Source organism: Engraulis encrasicolus, chromosome 20, assembly GCF_034702125.1.
Source record: "Engraulis encrasicolus isolate BLACKSEA-1 chromosome 20, IST_EnEncr_1.0, whole genome shotgun sequence".
In the NCBI taxonomy this organism is placed as follows: Eukaryota; Metazoa; Chordata; class Actinopteri; order Clupeiformes; family Engraulidae; genus Engraulis; species Engraulis encrasicolus.
Window position 1 is genome coordinate 22,496,131 of NC_085876.1, and position 14,580 is coordinate 22,510,710.

The following is a 14,580-nucleotide window of genomic DNA, read 5'->3' on the forward strand; positions in this document are numbered from 1 at the left end:
AAATGTGTAATAGGAAGGGTTATATAGCAAGGATTGGACGTAAACTTCTCAATGACGGTGGGGTGGTGAGATGTCATTTTTTCATACACCAATTAGTTTTAAATGTAAAAACCGTACAATAAATGCAGAATATAACAATGAGAAATAGTTTGGAAGCGAAACTAAGCTGTTCCTTTGTAATAAATAAGTTAATGTGTGAGAAACTTAGCTCCAAGAAGTGCAGTGCATGGTGGGTACGCCCTTAGTCAGAAATCCAATGCATGGCCAATGCCGCAATGATAAAAGTTGTGTTGTTACGTACATGGCAAATTGTTTGGATAGCAACTACATTGCACGAGTGAGGGGAGGAGCTAAGGACGTAGGTAGGCTCAGAGCTGGGTATGTTGTCTGTTGGCCTAGATTGCGTACCCATCATGCACTGCACTTCTTGAAGCTAATGTTCTCAAACATTAACTTAATTATCACAAAAGAATAGTTTATTTTCGCTTCAAAACTAATATTCTAATGTTCTGCATTTATTTTGGGGGTTTTTACAATTAAAACTCAGTGGTACATGAAAAAAATTAGATCTCACCAACCCACCGCCGTTGACAAGTGTACGTTCAATCCTTGCTAGTGTAACGGACGCTAACTAGCACAGAGTTGGCGCGGAACGTCAGTAAACCTCCCTCCGATAGCTTCATAGAGTCTCGTGCCATTGGGCCGAGAGACTAGTCTCTTGGCCCAGCGGTATCGTACTGTGTCTCCCATTGCTGGACCGTTGTAGTTGACGAGTATGCAGGTTCTATCCCTGAGGGGGTTGAACAGGTGCAAGATGACCTGGTGCCGTGACCCGGATGGGAGTGAGGTTTAAGGGGGAGAGTGTAACGGAGGCTAACTAGCACAGAGTTGGCGTGGAACGTTGGTAAACCTCCCTCCGATAGCTTCATACAGTCTCGTGCCGTTGGGCCGAGAGACTAGTCTCTTGGCCCAGCAGTATCGTACTGTGTCTCCCATTGCCAGACCGTTGTAGTTGACGAGGATGCAGGTTCGATCCCCGAGGGGGGTGAACAGGTGCAAGATGACCTCCGTCACACTATATAAAAGCTCCTGTTACCTTACCTTCATTAGCTTGAACAAGAGAAAACTGGATGTCTTAACGGAAGGTTTAAGAATTATTTAATATACCCTTACACTTTGCTGATATGGGGGCGCTAGGTAGTGCGGGCCTGGGTGGTGAGGGGGCCCTAGGTAACGAGGGGGGACTTTGGTAGTGTGGGGGCCCTAAGCCATCTGGGGTGAGCAATGCATCACTTTAGAATAGGGACCCTTATTCCGCATCTGTTTTCACACTGTTCAGGGTTTGTTCACACAGTGTGTCGGGAGCTTATACACATTGTATTCTGCCACTTACTACTTACTACTAAATAGAAATATAGGCTTACTGGTCCTTACTAACGTTATATTAGTAATAAATCCCTAATTGGGCATGAACAAGACATTTGTGAATACATGCTTAACAACTGTCTTATTTTGCTTAGTACATGCCTTACAAGTTACTTACACAGGCATTAATATTGTATGTATTAGTGCTAATAGATGTATCCCTAAAATAAAGTGTTATCATATTTATTTATAGTAATAGGGCCTATATGCCTTTATATTTGTATAGTGTACATTGATAATTAGCACAAGAATATTTTGAGGGGCCACAAAGACATGTGCATATGTTACTCCCAGAATGAAATAGCCTGCTGTCTCAAACAATCTGAGCAGTGCAAGAGTTTTTTCTTGCTCTTGAAATGTGACTGGCTCAGGTGCAGAGCCTCTGCGTGGGGGGCATGGTCGCGCTCAGCCACAGATTTGACGGACGCAGAGGCTATGCGTCTGAAGCATAAATCAGGCTTAAAAGTGTGGTGTGTGGTAGTACAGAAATGATTTTAAAAGATTATAAATGTCCAGAGGGAAGATTGTGCAGTAGTACAGAGAGTCAACTGTTGTATTCCTGATAGTGTAGTATAGAGAGTCATATAACAGTAGTATTCCTGATAGTAGAGAGAGTCATATATAACAGTAGTATTCCTGAGAGTGTAGTATAGAGAGTCATAACAGTAGTATTCCTGATAGTGTAGTATAGCGTCATATATAAGAGTAGTATTCCTGATAGTGTAGTATAGAGAGTCATATATAACAGTAATATTCCTGATAGTGTAGTATAGAGAGTCATATATAACAGTAATATTCCTGATATTGTAGTATAGAGAGTCATATGTAACAGTAGTATTCCTGAAAGTGCTGTAGAGTCAGGTGGTCTCACAGGAGAGCAGAGGAGAGTCCAGAGGTGTGTATGTGTGTGCATGTGATTGACCAAGTTGTATGTTTGCTTGTAGGTTTACACTATATATTTGTGTGTGTGTGTGTGTGTGTGTGTGTGTGTGTGTGTGTGTGTGTGTGTGTGTGTGTGTGTGTGTGTGTGTGTGTGTGTGTGTGTGTGTGTGTGTGTGTGACCGTGTGTGTGTGTGTGTGTGTGTGTGTGTGTGTGTGTGTGTGTGTGTCTGTGTCTCTGTGTGTGCATGTGCGTGCATGTGTGTGTGTGTGTGTGTGTGTGTGTGTGTGTGTGTGTGTGTGTGTGTGTGTGTGTGTGTGTACTTACTGAATTGAACAATCTCCTGCATTTTCTCCCAGACTCTGAACTTCAAGTTGCCCAAGTGCTTTGCCACATTGATCAGAGCTCCTGAAAGCTTCTCTGGATTCTGCAGTGTGCACTGGGCTCTGGAATAACATTCAGGAGTCAGTGCTGCTGTGTGGGTTTGGGTTCAGAATCACAGACAAGAGAGAGACAGGAGGCACATCACTCACCTTTTCACTGTGCTCTTGTAGTTCTGGAAAGAAACAGAATATTGTTAAAACCACCTTGTTTTGTGTTTATTCATTTTGTTCATTTTGTGAATAACANTTACAGGGATTAAAGTTTTCCGTCGCTACGACGGAATTCCGTCAACTGGATTTTCGTTTGGACGGATTTCCGTCCGTATAATTTATGTCAATTAATTTACAATTTTTACTTTCCAACTGAACTCAAATCGAGAGCACTCCTGGTCATGAGAAGGGGACGAGAGGTGTGTTTGGTGTAGGCCTACGGATGTATGTGATACAACATTCACTCATCAGTAGCCTAGTTTTGGGTCATCCCCTGTTCTTCCGTGTTCCAAAAAAAAGTACACGAGCGGTCAACAATTCTGTGGCAGCGCAACGCGAGAGATTAAAAAAAATAAATAGCCAAAATTGTTGCTGATGGCAGAAAAGAAAATAATTGTAATACAATGTATAAAGTGCAGTGACGTTTCCATATCATTGCACCTGCCGTGGCAGATATTTAGAAAAAAAAAATGAATAGTTTACTTCGACTGCGTATGATGTCCTTTTCATGAAGGGTTTGCCTTTTAAGCATTGTGACTCTTACTAGCATTATTCATAGCCCCAATGGGACGACTATGGCAGCTAACTAGGATAGCCTACCATGCGTTTCATCCTCAAAATTTAGCGAGTTTGACTGGCTGCGTGTAGAGCTAGTTGTCTTTTTGACAACGGATAATTCACAGTCTCATCTGTACTCAGCAGATTAACTTTGTTGTTGCCGATATATATATTCAAGAAATAAGTAAAAAAATGGGTTGCATTTGGGTCAAGGATAGGCTATCCCTGGCAGAGCCAATTTATGCCACGTCTTGTTCTGGGAAGCAGTGTTCTGATGGGTGGACTCATGGTCGATAAATGCCGTTTCGACGTTTGTTTCACTTTCCAGGCTGGTTACTGTGTGACGCTATTTCTGCTAACTGGAATAGTGTGCAGCAGCAACAGTTGTGTGTGCGCTTGTTTTTGAGTGGCTCAACGTCTGTGCCCATCTTCTCGGACTATGCGTTTCGTGAGTTCAGTTAGCCTATTTGCGCACTGCGCACTCAGGACTGATGGGTGGGTTATTTGCCTTGATTCGAGTGGAAAGCTGCGCGATAAGCTTGGGAAAGTGTGTTACTTTTGTAAACGATAGACGTATGTCTGTGACTGTCGTGTCTGCTGCGTCCTGTCAGCTTGTAGAACACGTGCGCATAGGAAGAATCGGGGACGTTTTTTAAGTCAATGTTAAGCGTGTGCTTGGCACCGCACATCGAGAAGCAAAAAAGTAGCCAGTAGTTTTCAAAACGGTAGAACACAGAGGTAGACATACAGCACTTTACTGTTTGTAAACGTCAACAAGTTATTTGTAACAGGATGAATACTGAAAAAGGCCGAAGGGTGAAAAACATACAAATAATTAAAGCTAGTTTTCTCCCTCTGATTGCTATGATCAGGGCTTTTTAAATGTCAGAAATACAACTGCAAGCAATGCGCACCAGTGCTTTCACCAGAACAGTGTTTGCCCATTCTAATGTGAAAGACAAAATATAGCCTACTACTACTACAAAAAAAAAACCCACAATGGGATCACTCACTGTATCAACACATTGCAATTCTAAGTCAATAATTCTGTGAGATCAGCTACCATTTTGAAGCAGCATTCATTGTGAATCCATTCTGCATGATGTTGTGAACAATTCATAAACAATGGGTAGAAATAAGAGGAAATAACCAAAACCTGCCCCAAATTTCAGTTCAATCTTTGCAGTCTGATACAGTATCCATTATCCCTCCATTCTCGGCCAGTTCTAGTCAATCTGGTGAGCGGCCTAGGCCTGCCCGCCCTCTTTCCTTTTTTTTGTATTTAGAAATTGGCATCTGTAAACATAGCATTGTAGGCCTACATCTGATTGAGCACATCTGATCTAGTACCTAGAGGTACACTCATACTGAGTCTATATAGGTCTACTGAGTGTATAATGAATATTCATTGTTCATGTGAAGTGTAAAGATTTATGTTGGTTGAAGTTCTGATTTTGTGGCACTTTTTGGTATTACTGGCGCCCTCAAGACATAGGCCTATTCTGCTCTAGGCGACTGCCCCGTCTGCCTATGCCGCTGGCTCTGGCACCATTCCTTGCATGTATGTTTCGTCATGAGGGCAGAGCCTGGCTACATTGGTTTTCGTAGGGTTACGGAGTGATACTCGATCGGGTGCCTAACCAGTAAAAAAGTTCAGTCAGATTACTTTTTTTTGCTTTAATCCCTGCAGTCATCAATACCATGCTTTTCAACACTCTGTGCCTGACAAAGATACACACATACACACATACAGTATGTATATGTGTATTATGTATTATCCTGTTATGTTCTCAGTCTGTGAAGCTATCTTTTGATTTACACGCATAAACACATATTACCGGTATGCATTACCCTGTAATATTCGAAGTCTGTGAAGCTATCTGTGAAGGTATCTGTGAAGCTATTTTCTTTTTACTAACAGCTCTGTTCACCACAGTAACTGATGGACAAACAAAGAGTGAAAAGGAAGATAGAATCTGTTGGGAGGTTCAGAAAGAAAACATAGCCTACTACTGTATGATTTGATTCAGCAAATCTCATACCTGATTTAAAATACCAAAACATTGATTTAATGCAATAGTTTCATACAAGTGTGTGTGATTCATTACAAACAAAAAACCCTGCACTCACGCACAGCCTGACAACCCAGTGTACTTTCTGCATAAAGACAGATAGTGACCTACCTGCAGGAACGTGACATCATCAGCTTCCATCTGCTCCTCTATGGCTCTGATTGATTCTGAAAGAGATGAGATCTCTCTGCTTAGCTTTTCAATCTTATCCTTCATCATCTGACTCTTCTGCTCCTCTTCCTCCCTCAGTGCAGATATCCTGTCTGCTTCTTCATCTCGTAGGAACTGGTGAAGCTTCTCAAACTCCTCCTTGATCTGCTTCTCAGTGTTATGAACTTGAGTCTACAAACAAACAAATTAGACACATACTGTATAAGACAAGACACATAACGGAAATGTGATGACAATTATTCAGTTACATTTTATCTGTAAACCCTCAAATCAACATGACATTTCTTCCTGTACTGATCCATGTCTCACCTTAATGTGAGCTGTTGTTTGATCACAGAGGAGTTTAACGTCTTCAAATGTCTTCAGCTTCTCCTTTAAGGGATGCAGTTTGATCTTGAGCTCATCCTGAAAGGGATTAACACTATAAAGGTCACAACATAATGTCAAAATGACATTTGCTAAATGATTACAGGGATTAAGTTACAACACCATGTAATATGAATAATTTATCACCTTGCGTACAGGTGCTGCTTCATCTATGGGAATGAAGTTGTGATTTTTATGTTTCTTTGAGTCTCGACAAACCCAGCACACAGTTTCTTTATCATCTAGACAGAAGGCCTTGAGTTTCTCACTGTGCAGACTGCAGAGCACCTCAGACCCTGCTGAAGCTCTCTGACTCCTCTCCTGTAGGAAGGTCTCACACAGGTTCCTTAACGCCATGTTGGGTGGAAAAAAATCTTTTGAGCATTTCCTCCTGCAATAGGGACATTCTCTGGATACACCAGCTCTCGACACCTGTTGCAGCCCGTTTACTTTCACTTTTGATTTGGTGGAATAGCAACCAATCTCAAAGTTTTAACTGTCAATGCATTAATGAAAACATCCTCCATTCATTCTGCAAGCCATTAAACGAAAGGAAAACATGTATTATTACTATTACTATTACTATTTAAGTAAAAAGTGTCACACACCTGTTCAAGTGTTACGAGTGCCTTCTGTACCTCAGCCTTCACTTCCTCATTCTCAAAGGAGGGAGAGGGAGAGGGGAAGAGGGAGGGACTCAGACAGGCAGAAGCAGCAGGCACTGTACCGTCTGGTATTCCACTGCAGGAGATAGCCAAGCTAACGTAGGTCAGTAACATTAGCAAATCCTTCAAAGCAACTGATTAACGGTTTTGTCAATCTCCTTAAAGTTTCCAAACATTTGTTGTCACAAGACCCCATTTTGACATTCCACATTTCTGAGGATTTTCACAACAAGAAATAATACATGACTGAGCTACAGTACATAATATACAAGGTATTAAACCTATAGACATTTTGTAAAAAATAGTGTTTCAAAGATAATTATGTGATATTAATTAAAATTCACAGTTGAAAAATACTGTCACACTAATGTCACAAAGTACAGTAGATCTTTGAAAATAAAAGGTTGAGTTAAGAGGTAAATCATCTAATAGAAGAGACTGGAGTCCTCATTGTCTTTAGAACCCAGAGGACTCCAGGCTCTTCTATTAAATGATTTACGTCTTAACTTAACTTAATTTACTCCTGAACCAGCTCCTTAGTACAGACCCAAGGACTGGAGGGATGTGGAGCACATGTGGGTGAGAAGGATGAAAACAAACCTGAACATTGAGCTCCACATCTGCAGACAGCTGTTACACCTTTTTAGAACTACTTCAACGCACCTTTTCAAAAATACCTTCATAATACTGAAAACTGTGTTAGTTTGTAGCACATGTGGGTGACATTGTCACATTGTCCTCGAGTCACAGATCTCAAGGAAAGACAAAATGACAACAGGGAGACTTGTTTGAATACAAATAGTAATCTTTATTAATGGCACTGTTTCATTTATAACATGTTTCTCATATCCAAATGGAGATGCTGCTTCAAAAGCTCAATGAAATATAAAATGATGTAATGATTTCTCCAAAGACGTACCCAAATGTTTATATGCCATGTGGGGAAGACTAGCACTGTTTAGACTAATATTTGGACTTGTACCCCTATGAGGAGAGCAGCAGGTTGGGCCAGTACATGCTCCCAGAGGACACACACCCTTTACTCTATAGTACTACTACTATTCTAGACACCAGTAGACAAGAGAAAGGTGTTAATGAGATGAAAAGTGTTATTTTAACAAAACATTTCTTTATGAACCAACTACATTCCAGTCATTAAAAAATGGTCATAAGGTCTCAGTAATGTCTGACCCTGTATTGGTGGTCAAGGACTGTAACATGACACAGGAAGACCATATCAGCACAAGTCTTGCATCAGCAAATAATTTGTTAGTGCTGTGCATTCTCTCTCTCTCTCTCTCTCTCTCTCTCTCTCGCTCTCTTTCTCTTTCTCGCTCTCTTTCTCTCTCTCTCTCTCTCTCTGTCTCTCTCTCTCTCTCTCTCTCTCTCTCTCTCTCTCTCTCTCTCTCTCTCTCTCACACACACACACACAAACACACACACACACACACACACACACACACACACACACACACACACACACACACACACACACACACACACACACACACACACACACACACACACACACACACACACACACACACACACACACACACACCGCTCTATCTGTGCTGCTCTACTCTTATCAAGTTCTTCACTGGTAGCATCCTCAGAGGACGGGAATTACAACCAGTACCAAAATATTGAAACACTCTCTCAGTGAAAGTGCGGGTGAAGGTGTGTAAATGTGTGTTATTATCAGGGTCAGAGAAAGTCCGCTTTCCCTTGTCCCAGTCCAGCTGCACTCTGATCCTCTGGAGTTTCTTCTTCACTATGTGAAGAGTGGAGGGCTGTGGTGGGGCACACACTCCATATTTACCATCATGATAAAACGCATACCACCGCCCACTCAAGGATGTGAAGTCTCCATTCCTCTGGAGAGACTCTGCCATCACACCTACAATCCATGAAGTGTTGTCCCCAACCTCCACATCCCAGCAGTGTGTCCCTGAGTTAAAGCCCTCAGAGCCCAGGAGACAGCAATACTCATCAAATCTCTGTGGGTTATCAGGAAGCTGCTGTTTCGCATCACCACGCCTCACACTGGTCAGATCCTCAGACAGGATGAGTTGTGGGTGTGCAGTGTTGGGGTCCAGAGTAACAGGAGCTGCAGAGAGGAAGAAAACACACAGAAGCCGAACAATAAAGGCGTTCAGGCCGACATAGAACCGTGACGTGCCCGTTCCTGCACATCATCTCGAACCGAAAGTCTGAGTGTGCATGACTGGACACCCAGGTGAAAAAGTGGTTCAATTTAGTACAATAAAAGCATGACTGAAGTGTACTTAGCATGTTAAAAGTGCACTCGTGCTTTTTGTGCTAAGAAAAAGTATGTTTACAATATGCTTATTTAAAGTGTACTTAAAATTAGATGTAATTAAGTTGCTCTCAAAGAAAGTACACTTAGCGAACCATACTTCAAGTGGACTTCGAAGATGTTTGGCTAAAGTGTATTTAGAGGAATATACTAATAGTGTTCTAATAGTGAACTTACTAAAAGTGTATTTTTTAATAACATATTGCAATTGTACTTTTTTACAATGCAATATGATTACACTTCACCCAAATGTCTTCGAAGTGTGATTTTCTATAGTGCGCTTTGAAGTAAATCGCTTTAACATATTGCAAGTACACTTTTTCTAAGTGCACCATGATTGTACTTCACCCAAATATCTTCAAAGTGTGCTTACACAAAGTGCATTTACCCATCATGCACCATCATGCATGTCACATCATGCAATGCACTTCTTAGAGCTAGATTTCTCAAACAGAAAGCCATTTATCTTGAAGGAATATTTTTGGTTTGCATGAAAATATTACTCATTGTTATATTCTGTGTTTATTGTAGGAGTTTTACATTTTTAAAGTGGTACACAAAAAATGACCATGTTCCCACCGTCATTATGATGGTCATGTATATGTTCTGGTATATATAGGCTCACACTTCCCAGGATATCATGGTGGGAGGTAAGTTGGAACTAGTTGTTCAAACAAAGAATAAAAGGTTACCATTAGTGATCAATTCAAGTGATCAACTGCAGGAAGGTGGAACAAGATTGAAATAAAGTGAAATGTGTATCTGAAATCTCTGTAACAATGCAATGATTGTAAATGTCAGTTGTGCTAGGCATGCACAGGGCTGTAGTGCCCGAGTCCGGTCTCAAGTCCGTTTTTTTATGGACTTGGACTTGTCTCGAACTCGGTATTGTTTGGACTCGGACTTGTCTTGGACTCGGACAATGGTCTTGCCAAATTAGGCTTTTGGACTCGCCGGGTCTGTCATTAAGTTTTGTTTATAACACTGGCCATTATAGATTGTAAAGTGGAGCTTGAAATCCAATAACAAACCAGTTTGTCTTCACATTCATGCCATATAGGTTATCTTCTAAGGTTCACACTATTGACATTCATCTTTTCATTGTTAAACACTGACCAACATGTGACTCGGACTTGACTTGGACTCTAATCTTTTTGGACTCGGTCTTGTCTCGGACTCGAACCTCTTTGGACTCGGACTTGTCTCGGACTTGACTAGTACTGGTCTTGGACTTGTCTTGGACTCTACAAAGGTGGACTTGACTACAGCCCTGGGCATGCATACTGTATCACTACTGTGACATGTGGCTGTGTGTACTGTACAAGCTTTGAGGACCAGCATGGATTGTAGTATTACATTTATATTATTTCATGTACTTGGGAGTGTACTGTAAATATACTTCAAGCATACATGTTATATATTTACAATACTTAATATGATATAGGCCTACTTTTTACATACTTAAAATGTTCCAATGTAGTCCAAAGAAGCATGAAGTTAATATACTTTTATTGTACTTCTAGTAACAATAAAATGTTATAGAAATGTACTCAAGCACACTCTTAATGCCATACGAATGCATGAAAAGCGTGTTTGGAGCATACTTTCAAAAGTATGCTTGTAGTGCACTTAAAGTTGTCCAAAAGCGGTGCCAATTTAGCATCCTCAGTGTGCTGCAAGTGTGCTGAAGTACTGCTTTAGTAGTGCTTCAGCCAGTGTTGGGAGTAACTCGTTACAAAAGTAACTAATTACTGTAATGCATTACATTTTTGAGTAACGCAGTAATGTAACTGATTACAGGGGGGAAAATCGGTAATATGTCCTCGTTACAATGCAAGTAACTTGCACATTACAACGCATTTTTTTCACCTAAATTTTGTGTGGGTATTTTTTTTTCTTTATACGGTGTTCGCGGATCACCGCAAGATCAGCTATGGCCTACGATAGCCTACGTCCGTGCAGAGATTTTAAAGTTTCACGCAGAACATTGCTTCCTCTTTCACGCTTCGTCTCTCGAAATGGCAGGCTGACAAAGGATGACCGATCCAAGATCCAGCTTGCTCGTTTTCAAGATGGGTATATGCCCACTGCTTTGACTCCATTGAAAATATAAAGTTAAATGCACACTGTACTTGAAACCCAAACCGCTTTCCACGTCGAAAAACAGTAGCCTACAAACAATTTGACGATTTGAAGAGGTGCCATAGCACCACCAAATTAGTCAGGAAAGGAGGGGATGCATCCCATTCGCACGAGACAGGGACACGGCAGGGTGTTCGACGGGGGGATGAGTAGCCTACGTTGCATCCCCCTCACTTTTGTTCAACTAAACATTACTAAAATTGAAATAAATCCATTTGAAATAAAATATTATAGGCCTCTTGGCTCATTAATGCTTATTATATTTCATTGTAGCTTCAGCTGTAGGCCTACTTATCAAGCCTCAACTCCACTATCGTCCTTGGCATTGTTCAAAAACGTCTATGACAAAAATCTGGCGCATGTGGGGGGTTGGGGGGTTGGACATAAAAAAAAAAGAAATTGAAAAAAAAATTGGAAATAAAAAAAAAAAACCTGACAACCAACCGGAACCAAACTTTTATTTTTCTTAGTCCTTATTGTAGCCTATGTGGGTAAGACGCAATTCCTGAAAATTTTGGTTTTCAGTCTGCAGGCTTCCAAAACGACTTGTGGATGGCAGGTGAAAGTCATGCCACCTCATAGATTTGCACTGTAGATTGCCAAATCCTTATTTCCAGTCATTTTGGCTAAAGTAACTAAAAGTAATGCAAAAGTAGTGTAATGCCTTACTTTTTAAAAAAGTAATGTTGTAATGTAAGGCATTACTTTTAAATGACAGTAACTTGTAATAAGTAGTGCATTACAGTTTTTGAGTAACTTTCCCAACAGTGGCTTCAGCACTAATAGTGCAATGAAGCGCACTTTAAATCGCCGAAAATAGTACACTTTGTACTAACTACGGTCAAAAAAAGTACACTTTAAGTATATGGGTTTTTCACCTGGGCAGTTGTTTGCGATGCGAACTGAACAATACTTGTTTTTTTTCTGCGTACCATGACAACAATGTGGATGTCAGCAGGTTTATCTGGGTAACAAATAGTCACATACAGAACAGTGCAGAGCCTGGTATGACCGTAGGTGGTAGGTAAGAACTTTAGTTCTGACTGGTGTGGGCAGTATGAGTGGTGTGGAATTGTGATGTGAATGACAGTAACACACATGAGCTGAACACTGAACTGAACACTGAACTGAATGGTCTCTATGTGTGTGTCAGGGTTTCAGCATGTGACTGTGTCTAATATTATGTTTCTTTGAATGTGCCATATGGGTGTGCAGGCCTGTGTGCCTCTGCATGTGTGTGTCTCAGCTTACGTGCGTGTAATACATTATACTCTACTCTACTCTACTCTACTCTACTCTAGTCCTTGCTCTGCTGCTGCCATCTGCTGGATACATGCGGTACTGACTTTATTTGCAGGCAGGAGTCAGGACACACCCAACAAGGGGTCATTATCAGACCTCCCGCTCTCTCCTCTTGCTCGCGTCCTCATGCTTCACTGATGCCCCACTGCCATGAGGAAAACGATAAAGTTTCCTCATAGTCAACATAGGCAGAACTTTTTGGGGACTTTACCCATTCAACATCCCTATTGCAAATGAGAAAATGTCCTTTGAATTGTACTTTGGTGAGATATTGAGTAAAACTTTGCCTTGCATCCCTAGGTCACAAGCAAAACCTATTTTGCCTTCAAACATGGGATTTCCATTAGGCTTTATTTTTATTTAAAAAAATATAATGAACACTGTAAAACATTTTTGCAACTATTTCAAACTATCGATGCTTTCTCAATCTGCACAGATTCAACACACCTTTTCAAAAAAATGCCTCTCTAAAACCGAAAATGAATGAATGTATCAAATGTATGCAGAGACCCGTACTGAAGATTTTTTTTTGGTTGAGTGAATTGGCCTCCAGTTGCACGTTTCAAGGAAATACAGAATGACAATAGCAAGAGTTTGGAAGCAAATAGTAGGTTTTATTAATAGCACTGTTAACAAATTTCTTATGTGAATATGAAGATCAACAAAAGAAAAACTGATGTAATGATTTTCCCAAAGGCATACCCAAACCTTTTAATACAATGAGGGGGAACACTAGTACTGTTTAGACTAATATTAATGTGTAGTGTCAGTTCTTCACAACTCAATGAGGAGAGCAGCAGGTTGTAGACAGTACATGCTCCCAGAGGACACACACACACACACACACACACACACACACACACACACACACACACACACACACACACACCACTCTACCACTATTATACACACCATTAGAAAGAGAAATTAAAGACAAAGTGTAATGAAGACACAGTTTTAACACAAAGTCAAATAAATTCATGCCATCACAAAATGTTAATTTGGCCTGTAAGGCCTCACTAATTCCTGACCCTGGATGGATTGGTGGTCTTGACTGGTATGGCATTATGGACAAATAAAAAGGACTCTAACATACAGTACAATATGACAATAGCACAGCACTGGTCTTGCATCAATACACGCGCACACACACATATGCAAGGAAAGGTGCACACATGCATGCCATATGAATGCACACACGCACGCACCCACGCCCGCATGCACGCATGTACGAATGCACACACACACACACACACACACACACAGCTCAATTTGTCTATTTGTGCTGCTCTACTTTTATAGAGGTCTTCACTGGTAGCATCCTCAGAGGACGGGCATGACGATCAGCATTCAAATAGGGAAACACTCTCTCAGTGAAAGTGTGTGTGAAGGTGTGTAAATGAGTGTTATTATCGGGGTCAGAGAATGACAGCTTTCCTCTGTCCCAGTCCAGCTGCACTCTGATCCTCTGGAGTTTCTGCTTCACTCTGAGAAGAGTGGGGTCTGAGGCATGCGTTTCATATTTACCATCATAATAATACACAAACCACTGCCCACTCAAGGATGTGAAGTCTCCCTTCCTCTGGAGAGACTCTGCCATCACACCCACACCCCACCATGTGTTGTCCCCAACCTCCACATCCCAGCAGTGTGTCCCTGAGTTAAAGCCCTCAGAGCCCAGGACACAGCGACACAGATCAAATCTCTCTGGATTATCAGGCAGCTGCTGTTCCTCATCACCAAGCCTCACACTGGTCAGATCCTCAGACAGGATGAGTCGTGGGTGTGCAGTGTTGGGGTCCAGAGTAACAGGAGCTGCAGAGAGGAAGAAAACACACAGAAGCTGAACAATAAAGGCACGTTCAGGACGACATAGAACTTTGTGTGTGTGTGTGTGTGTGTGTGTGTGTGTGTGTGTGTCAGAGACGTGCGGTCAGGGTAGGCAGGGTAGGCAGTGCCTACCCTGGGATAAATGTCTTAAAAATAAAAACTAACACGTGTTTAAAAAAATATTCTTCAGAGTTCACATAGGCCTACACAACAATAACATTGATTCAGCATAAATTATGAGCTGTTTAAAGTACAG

General features: G+C 41.3%; 1 protein-coding gene across 1 annotated transcript in view; it reads right to left on the minus strand.

Annotated features, from left to right (window-relative positions):
• The window catches only part of LOC134435980 (zinc-binding protein A33-like), a 78,748-nt gene that overhangs the window by 46,786 nt on the left and 17,382 nt on the right, over nucleotides 1-14,580 (minus strand). Inside the window, exons 4-6 of the mRNA XM_063185010.1 lie at nucleotides 5,640-5,870; nucleotides 2,839-2,861; nucleotides 2,633-2,751 (exon numbers count right to left, since the gene is read on the minus strand). Coding sequence (XP_063041080.1) covers nucleotides 2,633-2,751; nucleotides 2,839-2,861; nucleotides 5,640-5,870 — 373 coding nt within the window. The remainder of the gene's footprint in view (nucleotides 1-2,632; nucleotides 2,752-2,838; nucleotides 2,862-5,639; nucleotides 5,871-14,580) is intronic.